Source organism: Megascapheus bottae, chromosome 5 (genome assembly GCF_031878675.1).
Source record: "Megascapheus bottae isolate mThoBot1 chromosome 5, mThoBot2.hap1, whole genome shotgun sequence".
Classification (NCBI taxonomy): domain Eukaryota; kingdom Metazoa; phylum Chordata; class Mammalia; order Rodentia; family Geomyidae; genus Megascapheus; species Megascapheus bottae.
Genome location: NC_143513.1, coordinates 85085320 through 85113101, shown reverse-complemented (window position 1 = coordinate 85113101; position 27782 = coordinate 85085320). Strand labels below are relative to the sequence as shown.

The 27782-nt window shown below is 40.3% G+C and overlaps 1 protein-coding gene across 2 annotated transcripts in view; it reads left to right on the top strand.

Moving 5' to 3' along the window:
• Nucleotides 1-27782, top strand: part of Esyt2 (extended synaptotagmin 2) — an 89901-nt gene that overhangs the window by 30378 nt on the left and 31741 nt on the right. For both annotated transcript variants that reach the window (XM_090333615.1, XM_090333614.1), the window contains exons 7-12: nucleotides 8822-8877; nucleotides 17824-17944; nucleotides 20441-20617; nucleotides 23548-23630; nucleotides 26169-26217; nucleotides 27626-27715. In XM_090333615.1, coding sequence (XP_090189741.1) covers nucleotides 8822-8877; nucleotides 17824-17944; nucleotides 20441-20617; nucleotides 23548-23630; nucleotides 26169-26217; nucleotides 27626-27715 — 576 coding nt within the window. The remainder of the gene's footprint in view (nucleotides 1-8821; nucleotides 8878-17823; nucleotides 17945-20440; nucleotides 20618-23547; nucleotides 23631-26168; nucleotides 26218-27625; nucleotides 27716-27782) is intronic.

Below are 27782 nucleotides of genomic sequence, written 5' to 3'. Positions count from 1 at the left end.
TCTTTTGAACGAGGTTTTTATAAATATTTTGCTACATATAGGTTTAGTGTTCTAGTGAGGTCCTGACACTAGGGTGAACACATTAGGGTAAGGTGAAAAATGCAGGTAAATGTACTGAGTAATTATGTACAGAAAGTATATACAACAATATACAGAAAAGTACAGATAAATGGGGTGTAAATAAACAATGGTAAAGAAGTTCCATTTCCAGCAATACAGTGAGAAAAAGGGAGGGGGAGCAAGTACTAGTAAGAACTAGAAGGAACTTCACTCTAAACTGGATAGCTGTTAGATATACCTCTGGCACATATTCTGAGACTGTTATCTTTTTATTATTACTACTTTTTTTTTTTGCCAGTACTTGGGCTTGAACTCAGGGCTTGGGCACTGTCTCTGGGCTTTCTTCAGGGCTGTAGCTCCATCATTGGAGTCACAGCACCACTTTTGGTTTTTCTATGTATGTGGTACTAAGGAACCCAACCTGGGTCTTTGTGCATGCCTGGCAAGCACTCTACCACTAGGCCAAACTCCCAGGCGACTGTTATCTTCTGTATGTGTGCCCTTTATACTTCTTACTAAACATAAGAGATCTTTCCCATATCTCCTTCTAGGGCTGGAGTTAAGGTTTGACAGTTGAGTGTCTACCCAGTAAAAGCAAGGTCCTAAGTTCAAACTACAGTACCATGAAATCAGAACTTCTCCATAGTCTACGGATGGCTGCAGTTGTACTCATCTTTAAAGATTTTTTTTCTAGTCAAGCAAGGAGGACCTGGCTTCTGGTATTTGTTGAACCACAGAGTCCATTTCTTCATCTGTCAAAAAATAATATATTCCTTTTAGAGATATTGTGAGAAGAACTTGGATTCTATTAGCTAAGGATTCTGAAATTAAGGTATTTGCTGTTGTTGTTGTTCTCATTGGTACCTCCTCCACACCCTTTACTAGGTTTTTTAATTTATTGCATTGTACTTCCGAGGCAGGTGGGCCATCTATCACTTGAGCCATGCCTCCAGTTTTTTTTTGCTTTAGTTATTTTTCAGGTTTTTGACTTAAATTTCTATTTTTTCCTCCTGTGACCAGACTTGAACCAAGATCTTCCTATCAATTCCTCTTGTGTAGCTGTGGACACAGGCATATATGACTATGCACAGCTTAATTCTTTGAAATGGAGGTTTCATTAACTTTTTGCCCAGGTTAAACATGATCCTCTCACTTCTGCCTCCTTAGTATCTAATACTACAGTCATGAATCATCATGTCCAGGAAATTCAAATATCTCTAGCAAAGCAAGTGACCAAGGAAGAATTTTTTTGTTTGTTAGGTTTTTTTGTTGGTCACGGGACTTGAACTGGGCCTTGTTTCTGACCTCTTCCCCTCAAGGCTAGCACTCTACTTGAGCCTCGACCTACTTTCAGTTTTCTATTGGTTAATTAGAGATGTATCTCCAAGTCTTTAGTGCTCTACTTGAACCTTGGCTTACTTTTGGTTTTCTGTTGGTTAATTGGAGATGTGTCTCCAGGTCTTTATTGCTTGCATTCAACTGAAATGAGAGCCTCAGATCTCAGCCTTGTGAGTAACAGGTGTGAGCCACCAGTACCTGGCTGAGGAAGGTTTTTAAATATAAAAACTGTGTTGTTCATTGTCTGATGAAACTTTCTCAGTAGACTACATTTGAATCTCAGAAACAAATTGGAACCAGGAACACTCTTAAAACAGCCTGAAAGTTTTTTTTTTAATTTTTTACTGTAATGTAAAAAATTACAGTTACTTTTCCCCCTTTCCCTTTCCTGTTTCAAATACGCAAATAAACATATATACAATATGCCAGGTAGCAAAGTCAGACACAGAAACCACATGAGATAAACCATAAGTGGAAAAAAGAGAAAAGAAATAACATTGTACCTTAAGAACAACAATCACACCAGATAAAGCTCTTGTTTCCATATCCTAGAGTTCATTTTGTTTAGTTTCATCCTGTATGGCCACATGTACATAGCTTTTGAGCTATTGTGATCCTCTGCTAGAGTCCTAGATGTGTACTAATTATTACAAATTGGGGAAACCATGGAGCCTATGTTCCTTTGGGTCTGGCTTATTTCACTTAATATGATTTTTTTCCAAATCTTTCCATTTCCTTACAAGTGAGGCGATGTCACTTCTTTCTGATGGCAACATAGAATCCCATTTTGTATAAGTACCACATCTTCTTGATCCAGTCATCTACTGAGGGGCATCTGGGTTGGTTCCATACCTTAGCTATGGTAGATAATGCTACAATGAACATCATTGTGCTAGTGGATTTAGTATGCCCTTGTTTCTGGACATTTGGGTAAATGCCAAGGAGTGGGATTGCTGGGCCATAGGAGAGCTCTATGTTTAGTCTTTTGAGGAATCTCCATACTGCTTTCCATAGTGGTTGAATGAGTTGGCACTCCCACCAACAGTGTAGTAGTGATTGCTCCTGGCCATGTCCCCACCAGCATCTATTGTTATTAGATTTCTTGATCATGGCCATTCTCACTGGAGTGAGATGGAATCTCAAAGTTGTTTTGATTTGCGTTTCTTTTATGACCAGAGATGGCAAGCATCTCTTCATGTGTCTATAGGCCATTCTTATTTCCTCTTCAGAGAAGACTCTCTTTAAGTCTTTGGCCCATCTTTTAATAGGATGGTTGTTTCTTTGAGGATTTGTTTTGGAGAGATTCAATTTTTTGAGCTGTAGGTATATTTTAGATATGAGGCCCTTGTCTATTGTATGGCTAGTGAAGATCTTCTCCCACTCTGTGGGCTTTCTATTTAACTTGTTAGTTATGTCCATTGCCATACAGCAGCTCTGCAGTTTAATGCAGTCCCATTTGTCCAAATTTCCTTTAATTTGTCATGTTTCTGGGTCTTTGTTAAGAAAATTTTGACCTGAGCCAAGGAGTCCTAGTGTATCTCCTATTCCTTCCTGTAAAGTTTTGAGGGTATCTGCTTTTACCTCAAGGTCTTTGATCCATGGTCTTTGATCCATTTGGAATTAATTCTGGTGAAGGGTGATATATAAAGAATGCAATTTTAGTTTTCTACAGGTGCCTAACCAGTTCTGCCACACCACTTGTTGAAGATGCTGTCTTTCTTCCATTCTATTTTTTTGGCTCCCTTATCAAAGATTAGGTGGCCATAGGTCTGCAGGTTGATTTCTGGGTCTTCAGTTCTATTCCATCGGTCCTCAAGCCTGTTCTTGTGCCAGTACCAAGCTGTTTTGGTTACTCTAGCTCTATAATAGTGTCTAATGTTTGGTACTGATATTCTTCCTGTGCTGTTCTTTCTGCTAAGAAGTGTTTTTGCTATATGGGGTCTTTTATTATTCCATATGAAATTTTGGATTGCTTCTTCTATTTCCCTAAAGAATGACATTGGGATATTGATGGGTATTGCATTGAATTTGTAGATAGCCCTTGGCAATATTGCCATTTTCTCGATGTTAATTCTTCCAATCTAGGAGCATGGGAGATTTTTTTTTCCACTTCTCAGTTCTGCTTTAATTTCCTTTTTCAGGGTTTTAAATTTTCATCGTAACGATCCTTTACATCCTTAGTTCATATCTAAGTATTTTGTTTTCTTTGAGGCTATTGCAGAAGGAGTTGCTTTCCTGATTGCTGCCTTGTTCTCTCATTGTTGGCATTACAGGAAAGCAGTTGACTTTTGGGGATTAATTTTAAACCCTGATACCTTGCCAAAGTTTCGAATCAGCTCAAGCAATTTAGGAGTGGAGTCTATAGGGTTCTTTAGATACAGAATCATGTCATCTGTAAAGAGGGAAAGTTCCACTTCCTCTTTCCCTGTTTGGATCCCTTTTATGTTTGCTTCTTGCCTTATTGCTCTGCTAGGAATTCTAATACTACATTGAAGAGGAATGGAGAGAGTGGGCATCCTTATCTTCTTCCTGATTTTAGAGGAAATGGCTTTAGCTTTTTGCCCTAAGTATAATGCTAGCTGTAGGTTTATCATACACGGCTTTTATCATAGTGAGGAATGTTCCGTGGATTCCTAGTTTCTCCAGAGCTTTTAGCATATAGAAGTGTTGAATCTTGTCAAATGCCTTTTCTGCATCTATTGAGACGGTAATGTGATTCTTGTCCTTGCTCATGTTGATGTGATGAATTATATTAATTGACTTGCGTATCTTGAACCAGCTTTGCATTCCTGTGATGAATCCTGTTTGATTGTAGTGTATAATTTTTTTATGTTTTTTATTAAAGAATTTATTAACATTGATTTTTTACATCATATTTCAAATGATGTGGTTAACAAACAAGTATTCAGGAAGGGACTCTCTATATATAATCACTGGTAGTTTGATTTTAGAACATAATTAAAATTAGGCTGAAGCTTTGTATGTCATAGATACATATTAATTTTTCTCTTTGTAGAACAGACTTGCTTTTCTAGTCTACATGTCTAGAAGTGTGCCTACAGCCCTTCCATAGTTCAGAAACCTATAGAGAGCCTATCAGAGCTTGCAGACTTAGGCCACATTTGAAATATCCTCAGAGCTGTGAGGTTAACTTGCTATGTTTTCTGAGTTTCTTGGACCTGTTATTTGATATCTTTTCTATTTTGGACAATCTTTCCTTCCCTTGGTGGTCCTGGTCCATCATGGGTCATTCAATATAAATATATTTCTCTCTCTCTCTCTCTTTCTCTCTCTCTCTCTCTCTCTCTCTCTCTCTCTCTCTCTCTCTCTCTCTCTCTCTCTCTCTCCCTCTCTCTCCCTCTCTCTCCCTCTCTCTCCCTCTTCTACTTGTGTTACATGTCTGCTGGATTGACCTTAGCCTGCCATACCCCCAAGTAGCCTCTCTGGCTGCAGTGGGTCCTCACTGCTTTCTTCCCCCAGTGTCCCCCCAGTGTCCAAGATAGAAGGAGGGAGGAACAGCAGCCAGTGCACTTTCTGCACCAGCAGCCTCTCTTCTTCCTGACTAGGTCCCCGGAGAAGTGTTCTCTGTGGTCCCACATGCACAGTCCACATGTAGGTATTGTGCCCACTCTGTACCTTTGGCATTTTCTTAGAGTCTAGCTGGAGTCATCTCACCCACCCCGTGGGGACTCCTCCGAATGATCCACTCCTGTCTTTGCTGTGCGGGAGCTGTTTCTGAGGGAATATATCAGGCTGGTGAACTAAGGCTTCAGCTCTTCTCTACCCTCAAGAGTGATGTTCTTTCTGTTGCGCCCACCCTGAGGGAATGTCAGCTGTCCTTGGACTTGGACACATAAGGAAAAACCTTCTTGGGATTGTACTACCAGCCCACATCTAAACCAAAACCACTGGACAAAAACTTAGTTTTGTACTTTTTTGTAAAACTTAGCAAGGATTTATTTTAGTACAATAAGATCAAGTATGCAGAAATGGAGAAGAGGAAAACATTTCTTTCTTCCTATGTAGGAACTGTGATTTTAAGAGCCCCAGTTTGCAATTTTTAGCAGACTTCTCAGGTGACTTGTCTGGAACACTGCCCTATAGTAGAAAGTGCTCAGTGATCAATTGCTGCCATCAGTTTTCTGAGATCTGATTTTCATGACATTTATTGTTCCAGGTAAAACCTATCATGGACCGTATTCCTGTTCTGCTTTTACTACCACAGCTCAGAGATCATGTCTACTGCTTAGAAATTAATGTTTCATTCACTCCTTAGTTTCCTGAAATAGAGATCTGAGTCATTCAGAGGCCCTGGTTCCCACTGTCCCAGCATAGGCCTGGAGGAAGGGGGGACAGGGAGAGGAAAAAAGGAAAAGCTAATTTTAGTTGTTTTTCCAAAGTGTGGCCCTGATCCATTCCCCATGACAGTTTCTCCCTGGTGTGTGTGTGTGTGTGTGTGTGTGTGTGTGTACGCACGCGAAAACTTTTCAAACTGAGGTTCTAAAAAAACTCATTCTCACTCTTACTTGCTTACTCTTTCACACACTTTTACACTCGTCTTCACACACACACATGCTCATTCCCATCACACACTAGTTCAGTCACATTTCATCTCTCTATCATACATATTATCCTCACATGCTTGTTCCTGAATGCACTTGTTCTTCATACTCATCTTTGTTTCTCTTTCTATCCTACTGGCTGGCTCATCCTTACACACTCTGGCATTCTATGCTTAGCAGCCCTCTCAAGGGTCTTAGTGTCTTGAACACAGGGCCACCTTTGGGTCTCTTTTGCACTCACATCTCTTTAGAGTCCAGCCCCTTGTGACCTTCCACAATCTTGTATCTGCCTTAACAGTTTGCTTCTCTGAACCTTAGCAGCACTTAGGAATGTTACAGTCATTCTATTAAGGTTCATGTATAAGAAGCAGCAGTACATAGGATCTAGAAACAAATATACAAATTAAGATGGCAAGTTCTAAAATCAGGTTCAGAATAGTGCTGTCCCATGTAAGAGAAGACTTTCAGATAAGGAGTGGGGAGGTAGATAAGAGGCAGAGTTTGACTTAGTGCAAAGATGATCCTTGAAAACCAAGACTTCTATCAAGGTACCAGTGGCTCACACCTGTAATCCTAGTTACTTAGGAGACTGAGATCTAGGGATTGTGGTTCAAAGCCAGCCCAGGCACTAAAGTCCATAAGACTCTTATCTCCAGTTAACTACCAGAAAACCAGAGATGGTGCTGTGGCCCAGTGAGTAGATCTCTAGCCTTGAGCTGAAGAACTCAGGGACTGCACCCAGGCCCAGAGTTCAAGCTGCATGACTGACAGAAAATAGAAAAGGAAAAAAGAAAAACAGGACTTCTTTACAATGTGGATTGAGCAGAAAGATGAGGATTTCATTTTGGCCTGCTACCTAGCTGTGAAGTTCAAAAAGTTCCAGATGAAATCATTTCTTCTAGATCCAAGTTTTTTTTTTATTTGCTAAAATTCAGAGATTTTGGTTCTATATCTAATTCTAAACTTGGCTGCTAATTTTTCTTTTTCTTTTTCTTGTTTTTTCTTTTTCTTTTTTGCCAGTCCTGGTGCTTGAACTCAGGGCCTAAGCACTGTCCTTGGGCCTTTTTCCAAGGACATTTGAGCTACTGTACCACTTCTGGCTTTTCTGTGTATGTGGTATCAAGGAATTGAACCCAGGTCTTTGTGCATGCTAGGCAAACATTCTACCACTAGGCCAAACTCCCAGCCCATTGGCTACCAACTTTTTTTTTTTTTGGCAGTCCTGGGGCTTGAATTCAGGGCCTGAGCACTGTCCTTGGACCTTTTCCCAAGGACATTTGAGCTACTGTACCACTTCTGGCTTTTCTGTGTATGTGGTATCAAGGAATTGAACCCAGGTCTTTGTGCATGCTAGGCAAGCATTCTACCTCTAGGCCAAACTCCCAGCCCATTGGCTACCAACTTTTTTTTGGCAGTCCTGGGGCTTGAACTCAGGGCCTGAGCAGTGTCCTTGGGCTTTCCTCAAGGCTAGAGCTCTACCACTTGAGCCTCAACACGGTTTCTGGCTTTTTTTCTATGTATTTGGTACCAAGGAATCAAATCTGGGTCTTTGTGCATGCTAGGCAAGCACTCTACCACTAGGCCAAAGTCCTGGCCCATGGCTACCAATGGTTAAAGCCAAGTTTAAATATAATATTCAAAAGTAACATCTGTTTTGCTTCCTTTTTTGTACATACTTTAATAAGCCTTTGTGTCTTGTGTAATGCTATCATGCGCTTTTTTTTTGCTTTTTCCTATTTTCAGTGCCTTTTATCTTTGGTTTTGATAGTAGAAAGACATCTTCCAGATTTCTAGTCATTGGTTTTTTTCCTTGTTGCGTATGAGACCAGCATTATTACTTCTTTCCTTCTTTCCATGGATGTTGTTGTACTTGCCATCTTTGGACAGCTTTTTTTTGGGGGGGGGGGGTTGTGCTTGTGTATGTGCGTGCATGTGCATGCACAGGTAGGTGTGTGTGTGTGTGTGTGTGTGTTTCCAGTCCTGGGGCTTAAACTCAGGGCCTGGGCACTGTTCTTGAGCTTTCTTAAGGCTACCACTCTATTCTTGAGCCACAGTAACACTTCTGGCTTTTTCTGTGTATGTAGTGCCACGGAATTGAACCCAGGGTTTTGTCCATGCTAAGTAAGTACTCACTCTACCATTAGGCCATGCTCCAGGTCCCTTTGGACAATCGGATATTTCCTGTTTTCTGATGTTTAATTGTAGATGAGTCTCACAGACTTTGCTGCCTGGGCTGGTTTTGAACCATGATTCCTAGATCTCAGCATTCTGAGTAGCTAATGTTACAGGAGTGAGCCACTGGTATAGTGCTCATTATTTATAATAAATGAGAGATTACAGATATCCTGACCATTGATTGGAGGACATACATTTCTGTATAATTTTACTTTAAAAAGCAGTGGTATTAATCCTAGACACTGGTGGCTCACACCTATAATCCTAGCTATTCAGCAGGCTGATATTTGAGGATCAAGTTATGATTGCAAACCCAAGAAATTCTTATCTCCGGTTAACCTGCTCAAAAGTTGAAGGTGTGGCTCAAGTGGTAGAGCACCACTGCAAGCAAAATAGCTGAGGGTCTAAAGCCCTGAAAGCCCCAATAGCAGCACCAAAATGAAAAAGAAGAAAGCTGTGACATTGTAAAAAAAAAAAAAATAGAAAGAAAGAAAGAAAGAGGAAACACTTCTTTATACCAACAAGGAAAGATATACTAGATATCCTTCATGTATTATAAGGTGAGGAGAAAAAGTATATAGGACAGTATTGTGTTCTAGACAATTTTATTATAAACCTATGTGCATTTGATATGAAACTGGAGACCGTATGGACACTTAATATCGTTGTTCTTTTTTTTAAAACAGCTTTTAGAGATTAACTGGACGGGATTGACTAATCTTCTGGACATCCCTGGATTGAAGTGAGTTAATCAGAGCCTATCACACAGTTGGCTCATTGATAATGTGATTGTTTTTTTTTGGTCACAAACATACCATAAAAATAGCTAAAGGCTGGGAATGTAGCATAGTGATATGGTGCTTACCCAGCATGCCTGAAGCCCTGGGTTTGATTATCCAGTACCACATTAGGATACTTAACATATTGTCTACCATGTAGAAGGTGCCTTCTGAGAAATGAACAAGAAAGCACAGTTGAGTTTTGTTTACTCAAGCGTGCCCTATCTAAAAATAACTGATCAAAGTAGAATGATTCTAGGAGTCACTCCTTGTTTACCTTTTGTTTATCTCCAGGCATCTTGCCAGTAGCTGTCTCTTCCCTTGCTGTCATTTCTTACCTTTACCTCTATCTCCATGAGACAAATGGGTCAGAACAGAACCTGGGTGTGAAGTTTCTGTAGGATATACTGGGAGTCTTTTCCTTCCTCTGTGATAACTTGATATCTAAAGAGTGCCCTATAACAATATATGAGACATGGCAGTCACAGCCCCTGGGAGAAGAATGAAGTTAGGCTATTGCTGAGTCATAGTATTCCATCTGAAGTGGTGGGTGGAAACTCCAGACCTGTTGTTCACTCCCAAGCAGGAAGTTTAGATTATGTCCTTCTAAGCTTAATTTTTCTAATTTTGCTATTTTACTTGAAGGTTAAAACACATTACTTGTTATGATTTCAAGTGTTTCAATAATCTGAGGCCCTGTCATATGTAGGTACTATGCCTTTCTGGATTAGAGAACTGTTACTCTTCCTTTAAAAAGCTATAGAGGGCTGGGAGTTTGGCCTAGTGGTAGAATGTTTGCTTAGCATGCATGAAGACCTGGGTTTGATTTCCTGGTACTACATACATAGAAAAAAAAGCTATACAAAGATTATATTTAAAATATTTGATTTATTATCTGACTCAACTGGCTTTAAAAACAAGAGATAATGGGGCTGGGATCATGGCATAGTGATAGAGTACTTGCCTAGCCTTCATGAAACCCTGGGTTTGATTCCTCAGAACCACATACACAGAAGAAGAAAAAACCCAGAAGTGTTGCTGTGGCTCAAGTGATAGAGCTTTTAGCCTTGAGAAAAGCCCAAGGACAGTGCTCAGGTCCTGAGTTCAAGCCCCAGGACTGGCAAGGCGGGGAGAAAATATATATGTATATGGTTTTGAGGACAAAACCCAGGGCTAGACCTCTACCTCTGGGTTACAATCCTAGCCCAATGAATCAATAATATTTTTTAAGGCAGATGGGTCACTCAGCCAACATGTGGATATTATATATCTGCTTTGAGCCAGTCACTGTTCTCAATTTGATTGTAACTAAACAGCGGTCCCACAGTGGTTTTTAGGGAGCTCAGTTGACATCAGAGACTCTCAGAGCATTCTTTGAGGGGCATCAAGAGTTAATACAGAGTGATGTTGGTATGTAGCTCTTGCCTCAGGCAGATGAGTCCAAGGTAAATTTTTGCCCAGCATGCAACTGCTATCTTTTTCTCAGCCTATCCTATTTAGAACAGATTGCTGTGATTCTGAAGATCAGGATTGGAACTCGTGTATACCCTTAGAAGAAGAAAGAGAATGGGTTAGTTACTGGAAAATAAACCACTAAATGGAAGTATCCCCAAAAGAAAGTGCTATCACAGGAAATAAGGGGACTGAGTATTATGAGCCAGGTTAAAAAAAAAAAGAACAACAGATACATACATGATAAGAAAGTTTCACTGTGTGTACTCTGGTTTCTATTCATGGAGCAGCTGACAAAAAACAGACTATAGAGCTTCTGGTCTGTAAAATAATATATTAGCTGTCCAATAGCATGACTTTGGACCAGACAAATTACATGTTCTTCCTCTAGCAAGACTGGTCAGTCCCAAACCAGTTTTTTACATGGAATCTATATATACAGACACAGCAGATAAGCACGTAAGTATACACGTGCATATACATACTTGTCTAATTTCTCTTTAATAATTTATGTGTAAACAGTTTCTTTTTATATAATAGTACCTTCTGTCTGTATAGTATAAGAATTCCTATATATTCTCTCTATATATATAGAATTACATCATTAAAAATTTACACATATTGGGGTGGGAGCGTAGCCTAGTGGTAGAGTGCTTTCCTGACATGCATGAAGTCCCGGGTTCAATTCCTCAGTTCCACATACACAGAAAAAGCTGGAAATGGTGTTGTGGCTCAAGTGGCAGAGCACTAGCCTTGAGCAAAAAGTGTCCAAGGACAGTGCCCAGGCCCTGAGTTCAATTTCCAGGACCGGCAAAAAACAAAGCAAAAGTTTACACACATAGGCTAGGAGCATGGCCTATCTCCAAATAACCAGCAAAAACCTGAAAGTAGATGTGTGGCTTAAGTGGTAGTGCCAGCCCTGAACAAAATAAAGATAAGCAAGTGCTAGGAGTGTGAGTTAATGGTGGAGTGCTTGTCCAGCATGCATGAAGCCCTTACTTCAATTCCTCATTGCCACATAAACAGAAAAAAAACTGGAAGTGGCACTGTGGCTCTAGTGGTAGAGTGTTACCTTGAGCAAAAGAAGCTTAGGGATAATGATCAGGCTCTGACCTGAATTCGAGCTCCAGGACTGGCAAAAAAAAAAAAAAGCTAAGCAAAAATGAGAAACCCTGAGTTGTGTATAAAATTTAAAAATAAGATACATATTTATATTTAAGATCTGGCAGTGTGGCCTGGTGATAGAATGCTTGCCTAGCATACATGAAGCCCTCAGTTTGATTCCTTACTACCATGTATAGAGAAAAAGCCAGAAGTGGGACTGGGGCTCAAGGGTAGAGTAGTAGCTTTGAGAAAATTCAAGGACAGTGCCCAGGACCTGAGTTCAAGCACCAGGACTGGCAAAAAAAAAATTAATACACTACAATGTGCATTCAATTATGTACATTTTATATAATATATAATTGCTTTCATAAATTTATGTATAAAATGTAAAGTTGGGGTCACTAGTTCTTATAGACTTTTTATCAAGTTAGAACTGTAAGCTGGCTGCTAGTGGTTCACACCTATAATCTTAGCTACTCAGGGGGCTGAGGTCAGGGGAAATGTGTTTTGAGGCCAGTCCAAACAGAAAAATTTATTAGGTTCTGTCTCCAAAATAACTAAGAAAAATCAGAACTGGAAGCATGGCTCTACTGTTAGAATACTAGCCTAGCAAGTTCAAAGCCTGGAGGGCAATTCGCCCTAGTATCACCACCATCACCGCCCCTCCCCAAATTAGAGCTATAACAAGTCTTAGTTACCTTACGTTATACTCCAAGAAGGTAGGTGATAACTGAGATTAACTTATAATGAAGTCTCAATCCAGCTTTATAAAACCGGTGTCCAAATGCTGTATTAATTGATAACAAAAAAGAGCCTGAAGTAGAATAGGGATAATGCCTGAATCACTGTATCTTTTGTTTTTGTTGTCATGTTTTTATGCTGATACTTGGCTTTTTCACTCATGGATGGTCTTCTAACATTTGAATTCCACATCCAATTCTGACGTTTTTGCTGGTTTATTGGAGATAAAAGTATTAAATATTTGTGTACACAGATTGCTTTAAGCCTCAGAATTCAGTTTTTTAAAGTAACTAGTGACTCTATTGCCTGGCTTTGTTATTATTTTTGTTCGTTTGTTTGTTTAATTGTATTTTATTGTCTGGATAATGTATAGAGAAATTAAAATTACATTTGTCAGGTAGTGGGGTGCATTACTTCTTGAACCTTGATACCCCTTCTCATGATTTTGTCCCCCTTTCCCTTCCCTTCCCCAATCACCTTGTTTTCCTCCCTTCCTTTCCTATTTCAAATAAACAAACATATATACAATATACCAGGTAGCAAAGTCAGACACAGAAACCACATGAGATAAACCATAAGTGGAAAAAAGAGAAAAGAAATAACATTGTACCTTAAGAACAACAATCACACCAGATAAAGCTCTTGTTTCCATATCCTAGAGTTCATTTTGTTTAGTTTCATCCTGTATGGCCACATGTACATAGCTTTTGAGCTATTGTGATCCTCTGCTAGAGTCCTAGATGTGTACTAATTATTACAAATTGGGGAAACCATGGAGCCTATGTTCCTTTGGGTCTGGCTTATTTCACTTAATATGATTTTTTTCCAAATCTTTCCATTTCCTTACAAGTGAGGCGATGTCACTTCTTTCTGATGGCAACATAGAATCCCATTTTGTATAAGTACCACATCTTCTTGATCCAGTCATCTACTGAGGGGCATCTGGGTTGGTTCCATACCTTAGCTATGGTAGATAATGCTACAATGAACATCATTGTGCTAGTGGATTTAGTATGCCCTTGTTTCTGGACATTTGGGTAAATGCCAAGGAGTGGGATTGCTGGGCCATAGGAGAGCTCTATGTTTAGTCTTTTGAGGAATCTCCATACTGCTTTCCATAGTGGTTGAATGAGTTGGCACTCCCACCAACAGAGTAGTAGTGATTGCTCCTGGCCATGTCCCCACCAGCATCTATTGTTATTAGATTTCTTGATCATGGCCATTCTCACTGGAGTGAGATGGAATCTCAAAGTTGTTTTGATTTGCGTTTCTTTTATGACCAGAGATGGCAAGCATCTCTTCATGTGTCTATAGGCCATTCTTATTTCCTCTTCAGAGAAGACTCTCTTTAAGTCTTTGGCCCATCTTTTAATAGGATGGTTGTTTCTTTGAGGATTTGTTTTGGAGAGATTCAATTTTTTGAGCTGTAGGTATATTTTAGATATGAGGCCCTTGTCTATTGTATGGCTAGTGAAGATCTTCTCCCACTCTGTGGGCTTTCTATTTAACTTGTTAGTTATGTCCATTGCCATACAGCAGCTCTGCAGTTTAATGCAGTCCCATTTGTCCAAATTTCCTTTAATTTGTCATGTTTCTGGGTCTTTGTTAAGAAAATTTTGACCTGAGCCAAGGAGTCCTAGTGTATCTCCTATTCCTTCCTGTAAAGTTTTGAGGGTATCTGCTTTTACCTCAAGGTCTTTGATCCATGGTCTTTGATCCATTTGGAATTAATTCTGGTGAAGGGTGATATATAAAGAATGCAATTTTAGTTTTCTACAGGTGCCTAACCAGTTCTTGTGTGTGTGTGTGTGTGTGTGTGTGTGCGCGCGCGTGTGTGTTTTTGTTGATAGGTCATGGGGCTTGGACTCTAGACTTGGATGCTGTCCCTGAGCTCTCCAGCTCAAGGCTACCACCCTACCCCTGGACCTGAACATTGTCCCCGAGGTCTTTAGCTCAGGTAACTGCCCTAGGCCTTGAGCTACAGTGCCATTTTCGGTTTTCAAGTGGTTAATTGGAGAGAAAAGTCTCTAGGTCTTTAGTGCTGGGCTGGCTTTGAACCGGAATCCTCAGATCTTAGGTGTGAGCCACTGTGCCCAGCTTTAACCAATTCTTGTTTTTCGTTTGTTTTTTGTTTTTTGTGGTTTTTTTTTTTGGCCAGTCCTGTGGCTTGAATTCAGGGCCTGAGCATTGTCCTTGGGCTTTTTCCTCAAGGCTAACACTCTGCCACTTGAGCCACAGCACCATTTCTGGCTTTTTCCGTGTAGGTGGTACTATGTACTCAAACCCGGGTCTTCGTGCATGCTACACAAACGCTCTTTCATTAGACCAAACTCCCGCGCGTCCCCCCACCCAGTTCTTTTATTATAAATTTTTGAATTGAAACTCCCTTGTACTACTACTTGACAACAATAAAAATATTAACTATATAAAGTAAGATGTTTCACTGTGATATTTTCATAAATGTTCACAATGTATTCCTTCACTCTCATTCTTTCTTTCCTGTCTAACCCTTTCCCTCCCTCTTTCACTTCTCCTAATCCGTCTTTTACTTTAATGATAATTAGCGTTGTTGTATTTACTTTTTTTATGTACGTATTTGTGTGTGTGTGTGTGTGTGTCTGTGTGTGTGTCTGTGTCTGTGTGTGTCTGTCTGTGTGTGTGTGTCTGTGTATTGGATTGGGACTTGAATTTAGGGCCTCTCTAAGCTTTTGTGGTCAAGCTTGGCACTTTGCCTCTTGAGCCACAGCTTTATTTCTGGATTTCTATCCCCAATTAACCACCAAGAGTCTCACAGACTTTTCTGCCTGAGCTGCTTTCTAACTTTGGTCATCAGATTTCAGTCTCCTGAGTAGCTAGGATTATAGGTGGTGAGCCACCTGTGCCTGGCTGCTTTGTTTTCGGCCAGTCCTGGGTACTGTCCTTGGGCTTTCTCAAGGCTAGTGCTCTACCACTTAAGCCACAACCCCATTTCCAGCATTTTCTGTGTAGGTGGTACCAACGAATCAAACCCAGGCCTCTGTGTGTGCTAGGGAAGTCCTCTACTACTATGCCATAGTCCTAGTCTGGTCCCTGTATTCATGTTTATTTAAAAATTTTCTTCCTGGGGCCGGGAGTTTGGCCTAGTGGTTAAAGTGCTTGCCTAGCATGCACGAAGACCCACGTTCGATTCCTCAGTACCACATACATAGAAAAAAGCTGGAAGTGGTGCTGAGGCTCAAGTGGTAGAGCTCTAGCCTTGAGAAAGTCCAAGGACAGTGCTCAGGCCCTGAGCTCAAGCCCAGGACTGGCAAAAAAAAAAAAAAAAATTTTCTTCCTAAATTCCACAAATGAAAGGGAAAAAAGTTAGGATTGTTTTTGTGGGGCTGGCTTACTTTTGTTTAACATTGCATTTGTCTGTTTTCCTATAATGTCCCATTTATATCTCTGTGAAGAACTTCAGACAGGCTAGGAAAAGTAGTAGAGGATAAGGGCTGGCCCATGCTTTAGAGTGGGTATAAGGAGGGATTTGGGAATCCACTGCTGTGCTTGTGTGCTTTCTGGGACAGGAGCAACATTGCACACCTGAAAGTTCAGGGGACTATGAGATTTAGGAGTGGGCATGGTGAGCTTCCCTCCTTGGGCATTTGCCACAGTGGGTACTGAGTTTCTAAGCCTGCATGTAGAAGGAGGGTGCCATAAAGGATGCTTCAGTTTAGCACATTTCACCATAGAAATGACACCACTGTTGGAAACAAATGCCGAGGATAAGAATGCATTTGGTGTTGGGAGAGTTAAAGCTCCAGATACATCTTCATAGAACTTGTACAAATCCTCAACATCTCTCCAAAGTATTAATAACCAGGGCCATCTGCTCATATTTCATTGATGGGGTTTTTTTTAGTCATTTTCCTCTATTAAACTGAAAATCTTATAAACTCTGTTATCTTGTCATAACATATGGATCCTGTCTTGCTCAGTTAATACCTGATGAATGATGATAGTGATAACCATTGTCTCCTTAGACATATTTAAATACATAATTGCATATCTATGTTAATCCATGTTAATGATTTCATATCTAAAATGTTCTGGGAGCAACTGAGATCCTTCAAAACTTCACAGTTCTGGAAGATACATTCCTTAGCAGTACATATTTATATGCTTCCACAAGTACGGTCAAAATCTTAAAGATTAAGCAAAACTTGCTCAGAATATTTGCATGTATAAAAATAGAACAATGAAACCTGTTAAAATTGTTCTAAGATAGGAAAAAGGAGGAAGAGAGCAATAGAGGATGTAGGATGAATAGGAATAGATTATAAACATGTGGAAATGTCACAATGAAGTATTCTGTATAAGTAATATATGCTAGTAAAAAAGAAGAGGCAAAGATGCGTTAAAAAAATATATATATACATATGTATATATTTGTGGATCGTGGGTCTTGAACTTTGGGCCTGGGCGCTGTCCCTGAGCTCCTCTGCTCAAGGCTACTACCCTACTCTGGGCCACAGGCCCCCTTCCCGTTTTCTAGTGATGAGTTGGAGGTAAGAGTTTCAAAGACTTCCGTGTGGGGCTGGTTTTGAAGTTCAATCCTCAGATCTCAGCCTCCTGAGGAGCTAGGATTACAGGTGTGAGCCACCACTCCCAGCTAAAATATATTCTTTTGTAAAATGCTCTGGAATATGAAAATTAAATAGGATTCTAGACACTCCCATACAGTGAAGCTGAAAGAGGATTCTCTTACTAGAGAACACAAAGGTTCATTGCCTACATGCCTCTTCATATTTATAACACATACTGAAATGAACTCCAAGAGATAGAAACAAGAGACTTCTCTTTTTTCCCCTTTTTTAGATTTTAGTTTGTGATGATTCTGCCTTCTTTTCCTTCTTTATTATGTATTCAAGAATATGTCTTTAGAAGGCTTGAGAGGAGGATAGAGAACTTGAGAAAAAAAGTGTGAAGAAGTACAGTAGGACAGCTCTGTTGACAGTGATGAAAGTGAACTGTACAATTCGTGGGTGGAGATGGGAGGGAGGAACTGGGAGAGCGAGAGAACAGAGTGCACGGTGTGAAAGGAAGTGTACTCATTACCTGGTGTATGTAAACGTAATCCCTCTGTAATAACAGTAAATTAATAAAAATTCTTTTGCATTGTAAAATGGGCCAGAATTATATAGTACAATATAATAGATTCAAGTAAAATACTCAGCATAAAAGAGTGAATGAACTGAATTATTTGGCTTCATCAGGAGCTAGTTTATAATAGTTGGGAAAGGTAATATGTATGTAAGCATAGGTCGGTGAATGTTTGCTGTTACCTTTTGTGTATGTGTGAATATTTCAAGTTTAAAATTAATGCAATGTATCTTAATTACTTAGCATCAACTCTGTAATTAAGTTATATAGGAATGTATGAGATTTTTTTTAGAAAATCACAACATATGGCAGGAATTTTACCTATTCTAAAGAATAAATTCTACCTCCTACTTACCATAGCAGTTTCCCAGCTGAAGTGTCTTACCCTGTAAATAGATAGTATATCATATTGTGACTTGATTATTGTTTGTTAAAGGTGACTGCAAATGTTGATATGTCTGATTGTTTGTTCTTTACCTTCAAACTAACAGTGGCTTATCTGACACTATCATTTTGGATATAATATCGAACTACCTGGTGCTTCCCAATCGAATCACTGTTCCTCTTGTCAGTGACGTGCAGATAGCTCAGTTGCGGTTCCCAATACCAAAGGTAAGCATGCTATAGCATTTACAACGCTAAAAAAGATCTTGAAGACTTTTGCAGACATAGAATGTTATCTAGGGTGGTACCTTCCCACATCTATCTGAAGATCTGAATTGCCACCTTTGTCCTGATGCTGTGATGACTGTCCTATGCCCAGCCCATAGTATGCCTGTGATTCAGAGACCTCAAGTAGCTCATATGCCTCAGTCCTGCTCCTTAGAGGTTCTGTAAATACTACTGTAAAGCAAAAAGACAGCGAGCAGCATCAGATAGCCTCAGTCATTTCAGAGGGCATGTGCTTTGTCCTTTCTGGAATTGTGGTTGCTCTCAGCAACAAGTAAGATGAAATTGTAGCTATGAGAAAACTTGTGATATGATTGTATGGGTGTCTCTTGTGATTTCCTCTGGAGTTTCTGTGTAAGGTGGCTGAAGAAGCACTTGTATAATAGCTGACCTGTACAAAAGGAAGAGTAGAGCTCAAATTTGGTGGTATTTGATTTTGTGGGCATGTGACTGAGCATGGGTATCCTCAGAGTTGTTTTTTTGTTTGTTTGTTTTTTGGTACCAAATCTGGGCTTGATATCTGGTCCTGGGCACTGTACTAAGCTTTTATGCTCAAGGCTAGTCCTCTACCACCTGAACCACAGCTTCATTTCTGGGGTTTTTTTGGTAGTTAATTAGGGATAAGAGTCTTATAGGCTTTCCTGCCAGTACTGGTTTTGAACCACAGTCCTCAGATCTCAGCCTCCTAAGTAGCTAGAATTACAGCCACCGTTCCTAGCTTAGCTTGAGTTTTTGCCTCTGTGAAATAACTGTACTTGGTATACGGCTGGGTCACATATATATTATCATCTTCATTTGAGCAAACAGAAGTCTCACAAAGGTGGTAAGTCATGGTAGACAGGAAGTTCTTCTTGTCATGGAGGATAGTAGAGTGAGAAACTTTACAACCCAGAATGAGTGAATAACCTTGCGACCAGGTATGAGTCTGCATAGGAAGAGAGGTATGTATGCATTATTTGCAGTAAAAAATGATATTGATGCCACCAAGCTATTTTTTACTAACATAAAGGGTCAGTTGGTGCTGTTTCAGTGTGTGTGAGTGTGTGTGTGTGTGTGTCTGTGTCTGTGTCTGTGTGTCTGTGTGTCTGTGTGTCTGTCTCTCTGTGTCTCTGTATCTGTGTCTCTGTGTGTCTTGGAACTTGAACTCAAGGTCTCATGTTCCCTTTTAGCTTTTTTTGCTTGAAGATGGTACTACACCTCCTTTGTTGTTTTAGTCTTTGTTTCTTGAAATTAGATTTCAGTGATAGTACATAAGTCATCAAACATGCATGTGTTCACACACATATGTGGTGTAATTTAACTTCAGGTGCAGGAACCCTTCTTTTACATGTTCCTTTGTTGCATGGACCTGTTTTGCTCAGTGCAGTGAACACTGACCCTTTCAGATCTAGCTGCCCTACATCCTGTGGGCTTAAAGGCCAATATTATAAAAAAGTTGTGGCCAGACTGTTTAAACTTTAGTCATATGCAAATATAAAGTTACATGATTTTCAATGTTTTTAAGGGTGTTCATTCATAGAAAAGCTTGTCCTGTGCTAATTGAGTCAGGAATGTCACTCTATTTCCTTTTAAAGGTTTGGGGAAAATGGAACAAGTTATCCTACTTACTATACCATCCAAACTTTACCACCTTTGTTTTTTTGTTTGTTTGTTTGTTTTTGTTTTTTTTATCTGTTGTTATTTGATTTCTTTTTTGTTTTTTTTTCATATATTTATGAATTAATTATTTATGTAATTAATAGAAGGGTTACATGATATTTGCCAGATAGATGGTGCATTCATTCCCAGACATTGATACCCTTTCACATGTCTTGGTCCCCATTTCCCTTCCCCCCACCCCCACCCCAACCACCTTTATTTGTTTTGAAAGAAATATGAGTGGGTTTTTCTTCTTTCTGTCAGTAAACCATTTGAGAGAAAGGACTATTTAAAGTCTACTGGTAATACATATTTCACAATTTTAGTTAACTCTTCTTTAGATAGGTTTAATGACAGTATTTCATAGAACTTTTCAAAATGAGTGTTAAAGTTACTACCTGTGAAGTACTTAGTAACAGGACTGATGCACCTTTATTTCAGTTGTTACCTAGTAGTAGAACATAGAATCATTTGGTGAACAACGTGGCTCTGTGTCTTCAGTTTTCTGGGATAATCTCATTGCCATGCTAGGACCTCTGTAGTCAGTGTTCCTCTGCTAGAAAGCTCTTTGAAGTATCTGTGATCCACTCTCTCCGTCTTTTCTGAGGTATTACAGCAGATACCACTGTCTAGGTAGATGGCCACTGTACTCTTTTCCAGACCCTGTCACACCTAACCTGTCATGCAGCATACAAAGAACACCTTTGTTCTTTTGATACCCCTTTTCTCCAACAGAATCAGATATATAGCTGTCATCCATTCTCTGTAAGTGAACCATAAATGCTTTGTTCTTCTTTTCAGGGTGTTCTAAGGATACATTTTATTGAAGCTCAGGATCTGCAGGGAAAAGATACTTATCTTAAGGGCCTTGTCAAAGGAAAGTCAGATCCCTATGGAATCATCCGAGTGGGGAATCAGATCTTCCAAAGTAAGGTCATCAAGGAGAACCTTAGTCCCAAATGGAATGAGGTATATGAGGTAAGGGATTGCATTGTCTTTGCTTTAGTTTCCTATCCCAACAATGCCCTGGTTCACCTTGATTTTTTTTTTTTCTTTCGTTTTTCTCTTTTCTTTTTTGGCCAGTTCTGGGGCTTGAACCCAGAGCCTGGGAACTGTCCTTGGGCTTTCCTCATAACGTTCTTGTCATGTGAGTAAAAAAAACATTTTTAGTGCTTAATTGTATAATGTTATTACAATGAATAATTGGCAAAATATTATTTTCTTTTGGCAAAATATTCTTGTTTTTCTTTTTCTTTTGCCAGTCCTGGGGCTTGAACTCAGGGCTTGAGCATTGTCCTTGGGCTTTCTCAAGGCTAGCACTCTACCACTTGAGCCACAATACCACTTCTGGTCGTCGTTCTCCTTCTCCCCCTCCCAGTGGTGGGGCTTAAAGTCTGGACCTGGGCACTGTCCCTGAACACTTCAGTTTAAGGCTACTGTCCTACCCCTGGGCCTGGGGATTGTCTCTGAGCTCTTCAGCTTATGGCTACCACCCTGCGCTTGAGCCACAGTGCTACTTTTGTTTTTCTGGTGATTAATTGGAGATAAGAGTATCATGGATTTTAATGCTCTGGCTGGCTTTGTACCACAATCCTCAGAGCTCAGTCTCCTGAGTAGCTATGATTATAGGCACGAGCCATCACACCCAGCACTTCCAGCCTTTTCTATGTATGTGGTACCAAGGAATCAAACCTAGAGCTTCTTGCATGATAGGAAAGCATTCTACCATTAGGCTACATTCCCGGCCCATTTTATCTGTTTTTCTACTCATAAAATGTTACACTGGACCAGGTGCAGTGGCTCATGCCTGTAATCCTAGTTACTCTGAAGACTGAGATCTCAGGATCTTAGTTCAAAGCCTGTCCAGGCTCTAAAGACTTTGAGACTCTTATCTCCAAATAATCATTAGAAAATGGGAAGTGGGGCTGTGGCTCAGGGGTGGGGTAGTAGCTTGAACAGAAGAGCTCAAGGCCTATGCCCAGGCCCAGAGTTCAAGCCCCATGACTCACCCCCCCCCCCAAAAAAAAAGAGTTACACAGGACCAGTAATGTGACCTAGGAGTAGAGTGTTTACCTAGCATACATGAAGCCCTGGGTTCCATTCCTCTGTACCATATAAACAGTAAAAGCTCAAGTGGTCGATTGCTAGCCTTTAGCAGGCCCTGAGTTCAAGCCCCAGGACTAGCAACAACAACAAAAATGTTGCTGGGCTTTGGTAGCTCATGTCTATGATCTTATCCACTCAGGATCACAGTTCAAAGCCAGCCCATGCATGGGGTTTGAGCTCTGGTCTGGGTGCTGTCCCTGAGCTCTTCAGCTCAAGGCTACCACCCTACCTTCAAGCCACAGCCCCACTTCCTGTTTTCTAGTGATTAAATGGAGATAAGAGTCTCTGGGTTTTGTATTGTCTGGGCTGGCTTTGAACCAAGATCCTTAGATCTCAGCCTTCTGAGTAGCTAGGATTACAGTCACCCACCTGGCAGAAGTCCCTAAGACTCTTATCTCCAGCAGAAATTAACCACCAGAAAACCAAAAAATGTCACTGTGGCTCAAAATGGTAGAGCACTAGCCTTGAGCTGAAGAGTTCAGGGGCAACGCCCAGGCCTAGAGTACAAGTTCCAGGACCTCCAAAAAAAAGTTACACATGGTTACTAACAGATGTAAACACAAAGATAAGATTCTACTGTATGATCCTTTTGTTTAATACTTGTAGGCATGTATTAGACACCAATGAAATGAGACCCATTTGAGGTAAATGTCTCACTGTATTAGGCTAGTCTACCTTGAATTCGCAATCCCTCTGCCTTAGTCTTCCAAGTATTAGAATTATAGGTATGTGTACCTACACTGAGCTGAACTCTACATGATTTTAATAATTACTCCTCTGAGGGGATACCATCATTTACCTGTATGTTGCAGTATTTTCAGCACAAGTGTAATGTGCTAGTTTTCCACATATGAAGCTCTTCAAAATAACATTGCTGGGGGGCCAGGAGCCTGGCCTAGCGGTAGAGTGCTTGCCTAGCATGCACAAAGACCCAGGTTCAATTCCTCGGTACCACACACATAGAAAAAGCCTGATGTGATGCTGTGGCTCAAGTGGTAGAGCACTAGCCTTGAGGAATGCCCAAGGACAGTGCTCAGGCCCTGAGTCTAAGCCCCAGAACTGGCAAAAAAAATAAATAAACAATAAATAAAACATTGCTGGATCAAAAGTTACAGGTTTTGAAAGGACAAGGTTCTTTAAAAGAATAATGCAATTTATGCTTATCCTGCTTCCTGCCTCCTTGTCCTTTATCAACTTGTGTCATTCCCATTTGCTTTCTCTCTTGAGTGCTATCTGGATATTAGTTGCTGTCCCTGAGCTCTTCAGCTCAAGGCTAGCAGTCTACCACTTGAGCAACAGTATCACTTCTGGTTTTCTGGTGGTTAATTGAAGATAAGAGACTCTAAGTCTCCAGGCTGACTTTGAACTGCTATCCTCAGGACTCAACCTCCTGAGTAGCTAGGATTGCAAGGCGCCAGCCACCAGTGCCTGTCTTTGTGGTTATCTTGAATGAGTTACTTAGAGGTAATTTAGGGGTACTTAGGGGTAACTTAGGCATCCTGCATCTTTGCTCTGTCCAAGGCTTGGTATAAGCGGCCTATGGGTGATGTCTTGCAACCATTTTTTTGAGAATTATGCTTGACCCATCATGATGTAATTCATATAACCAGAAACAAGCACAGTGAGCTATTGCTTTGTGGTCAAGTATTTTAGAATGGCTCAATCATCAGGAAGATGTGTGTCCTAACAATAAAAGCAGCTTACTACTACAGGAAAATATATCGTAATATTTTTATAATCATCAAGGCAATAGATGACTGCTTTAGTGAGACTGCAGTAACACCTAACCACTAATTTTTCAGGCTTTGGTCTATGAACACCCTGGACAAGAATTGGAGATTGAGCTCTTTGATGAAGACCCAGACAAAGATGACTTCTTAGGAAGGTAAAGGCCAAGTGTGGAACTCTTCTCATCACTGTCACAGATAGGAACTTTAAGTCCATTTTTAAGTGGTTTTTAGATGTAACACTTTCCCTTTCCTACTCCCTTCTTTTTTCTTTCTTACTGATCCTAGGGCTTGAACTCAGGGCCTGGACGCTTTTCCTGAGTAGTTTATTGGCAATCTGAGTCTCACAGACTTTCCTGCCCACACTGGCCTTGAACGTGATCCTTAGATATCAGCCTCCTGAGTAGCTAGGATTATAGGCATGAGCCACCAGTGCCCAGTTTCATCTTCTACTTCTCTTTTCTTTTCTTTTCCTTTTTTTCTTTTCTCTTCTTTGCTTTCTTGCTTTTTTCTTTTTCTTTTTTTTAACCAGTCCTGAGGCTTGAGCTCAGGGTCTGGGCACTGTCCTTGGGCTTTCTCAAGACTAGAGCTCTACCACTTGAGCCTCAGCACCACTTTTGGCTTTTTCTGTGTATGTGATACAATGGACACCAATCCAGGAATTGTGCATGCTAGGCCACACTCCTGGCACACTCCATTTTTTAAGGTATTTTAAGGGTTCTGCCGTATGTTATGGTAACATCTGGCCCTAGAAATGTTTTGTTCTGTTTAACTTGTTTTTTTTTTTTCAGCTAGTTAACTGAAATAAAACAAATCAACATTTATTATCACAATGGGTAGGCTACCAAACTAAAAAAACTTAAAAATTGACTTTTACAATCTAGGTCAAAGAGTCCTCTGAACATAGGTACCTCTGCATGTAGCTCCTGGACCTTCTAATTTGTTTAAGGACTTAAGAGGTCCTAGGGCTAGTTGTTAGATTCAGGCCTGGGGCTCTAGTGCTAGCCACTCAGGAAAACAGAAATAGGAGAATTTGCCGTCTGAACCCAGCTAGGAGAAAAGCACCAGACCCAATCTGCAAATGGTTAGGAATGTAGCTCCAGTGATAGTGTGTTTGCTTAGCAATGAGACCTTGAGTTCAAAGTACTACCAAACAAATTATTTTTCTATTTGACCTTTTTTCCCCCTGGTATTGGGGCTTGAAGTCAGTTAATTCAGTCAAGCCTAGCATTTGAGCCAAGAAGTTCCACTTCTGTTTTTTTACTAGTTTGTTGGAGATGGAATTCTCAGACTTTTCTGCTCAGTCTGGCTTTGATAGCTGATTCTCAGATCTTAGCCTTCTGAGTAGCTAAGATTACAGGTGTGAGCCACCAGCAATAGTACTTCTAATTATTTAACATAGTTACTGTGCGTGTGTGTGTGTGTGTGTGTGTGTGCGCGCGCGCGCGCGTGTGCAGGAAACATAGCACCAATGGCTCATGCCTGTAACCCTACATATTCAGGAGACTGCTATCAGAGGATCAATGTTCAGTGTCAGTCCTGGCAGACAGTTCCTCAAGACTGTGTCTTTAGTTAGCCAGCAAAAAGCTGGAATTGGGGCCAGGAGTTTGGCCTAGTGGTAGAATGCTTGCCTAGCATGCATGAAGACTTGGGTTCAATTCCTTGGTACCACATACATAGAAAAAAGCCAGAAGTGGTGCTGAGGCTCAAGTGGTAGAGCTCTAGCCTTGAGATAGTCCAAGGACAGTGCTCAGACCCTGAGCTCAATCCCAGGACTGGAAAAAAATAAGACTGGAATTGAAGGTGTGGCTCAAGGGGTAGAGTGCCAGCCATGAATAAAGGCCCTAAGGTCAAAGCCTGAGTTCAAACCCCAATACTGTTATGCGCACATATGCACACACACAAAGCAAAGATAGAGTGGGTGACATTTCAGAGGTTTGTGCCTTGTCCAGACTGATCTTGTATGTTATACCTGTTCTGACTTGGGAATCTGTGGCTGCAAAAGTAAACTCAAGTAAGAGAAATGTTATCAAATTTAATGTGTGTTGTAGTAAAATTAGTATGTAGATTTATGGCTAACAGATCAACCAGGGCTAAGCAACAAGAGTTTACACTGAGACCTAGATTGCAATGGCAATATGGTATGTGAAGAAAATGCGCAACTATAGTTACTTCTACTTAGTTATTCTGGCTCCTGTGTGGGAGATGCCACCCTTTGAACCTGAGCAAGATTTTGGAAATAGAACAGGCTTCTTTTTGGACACTGAGCCCTAAAGGCTTCTGTGGGACTGGATACTGTGTGTATCTAGAATCTTTCCAGAGTCTGTCATAATCGGTGATGGAGCAGCCAAGGGAGAATTTGTAAAATAAAAGAGCTGAGATGTTTTTAAATTGTTTCAGTGCATACTGTACTGTAGGAAAAACTAATTTTTTTTTAATTATTTTTTGTAGTTCTGATTTCACATGAGCCAAATTTGGAGTTAATGACTTTCAGAAGTCAGTCTTGCCCTTGCTTCTCTGGACATTACTAGACATATGCTGGGGTAAACCTTGGGGAATGCAGCCTGTTTCCTAGTAAAACTCTGTAGCACTTTGTTGCATTTCTGGAGTATGTTTTCATACGCAAATATTTGTAATAACTCAGTTATAAGACGTTTCTTTGTTTTTTGTTTTGTTTTGTCTTGTTTTTCCTATAGTCTTATGATTGATCTTATTGAAGTTGAGAAGGAGCGCCTTCTAGATGAAGTAAGTATTCTCTGGGTTTGCTTTGTTTAATAAACATTGCCCCTCCTCTGTATTAACCTAGAAGGGCCTTGCATTCTACAATTAGTACTTATCCAGTACGGAGATTCTAGCTAATGCTCAAGGGACACATTTGCTTTGCAAATATTAAGCATATGGGAGGCCTTTGGCTAGGGTTGTAGTTCAATGCTTGTCCAGCATTCACAAGGACCTCCATGTGCAGTAATGCATATGCATATAAGCACATACATGTGTGTGCACACATACACACAGAACTTTGACCTTTGACAACAAAGTAAAAATAAACAAATTTAAGAATCATAGGAGATGGGATGCCTAGAGTACTTAGTATTCACACACACATATATATATTTATATATATATGATGTGATATATGTATATATATATGTATATATATATGTATATATATATGTTATATATAAAGAGAGAGGCACCAAATTCTATTGTAGACAGGCCTTGATGCCAAGGCAGGAATTGGGGTCAAGATGTGTGTGAGCCCCTCACACATTTGTCACTGTAGCTGCAGTGACTAACAGATGTACAGTGTACTGAGACTGTTAAAGTTACATCTAAGTGCCATCGAAAGTTAGCAAGAAGATAACACTTCTAGCAGAGATGTTACTAACTGAATTAAGAAGGAAAAGTTTGTAGTGGCTTCTAAAAGATGAGTAAAATTTAGGTACATGAAGTTTAAAATTAAATCAGTGTCTTGACTTTGATGCTTTCAAAGCAGCATTTTTCTTCCCTAGAGGGGTTCAGCGTCTATGTAGCAAGTGTTTCATGTGTACCTTCTTGGACACTGAACTGGAGGCTTCTGTGGGACTGGATTCTGTGTGTCTAGAATCTAGAAGCACAGGTAAAAGGAGATCAAAGTTACAACAATTCAGTACGTGAGCAACTGAGTCCAGACACTCAGCAGTGTTGGACAGACTAGACAAAGACCTGTGTTTTGCTAGTCTCCTATTACTGGATGTTTGGAGACCTTCTTTAGTTTTCTCCTGTGATTGTTTTTGTTTTTAATTGTTATTTTAAGGAGTTGTACAAAAAAGTTACAGATTTATAAGTCAGGTTGTGAGTACAGTACTTCTCAGGCATATCACCCCCTCTTTGGGTTTCCCACACACAGGATGACGGTGGTGGTCATAACTTCACAGGGGTTCTGTCAAGGTGAATGGATCCTTTAGCTTGTTTGGAGGCAGCCAGGGCTCACCATCAACTAGGTGCATGAGGTCATTACATACTCAGGGTAGACTAAATGCAAATTTAATCCTTCTGTGCTGATTGTCTATGCCACATAGTCAGCATGCAGTTTGCTGTATCAGTAGTAACAGTTTTAGTTGGAAATTTTCAGTCATAGAGCTTTCACTGAATATAAATACCTTTTTTTCAGTGGTTCACACTGGATGAAGTTCCCAAAGGAAAGCTGCACTTAAAGCTAGAGTGGCTCGCACTGATGCCTGACGCATCAAACCTTGACAAGGTACTGTGAAGTGTCTTTTCTCAATGACCTGTCACTCCTGGAACTAGGATCAGTCTCTGATCATGTT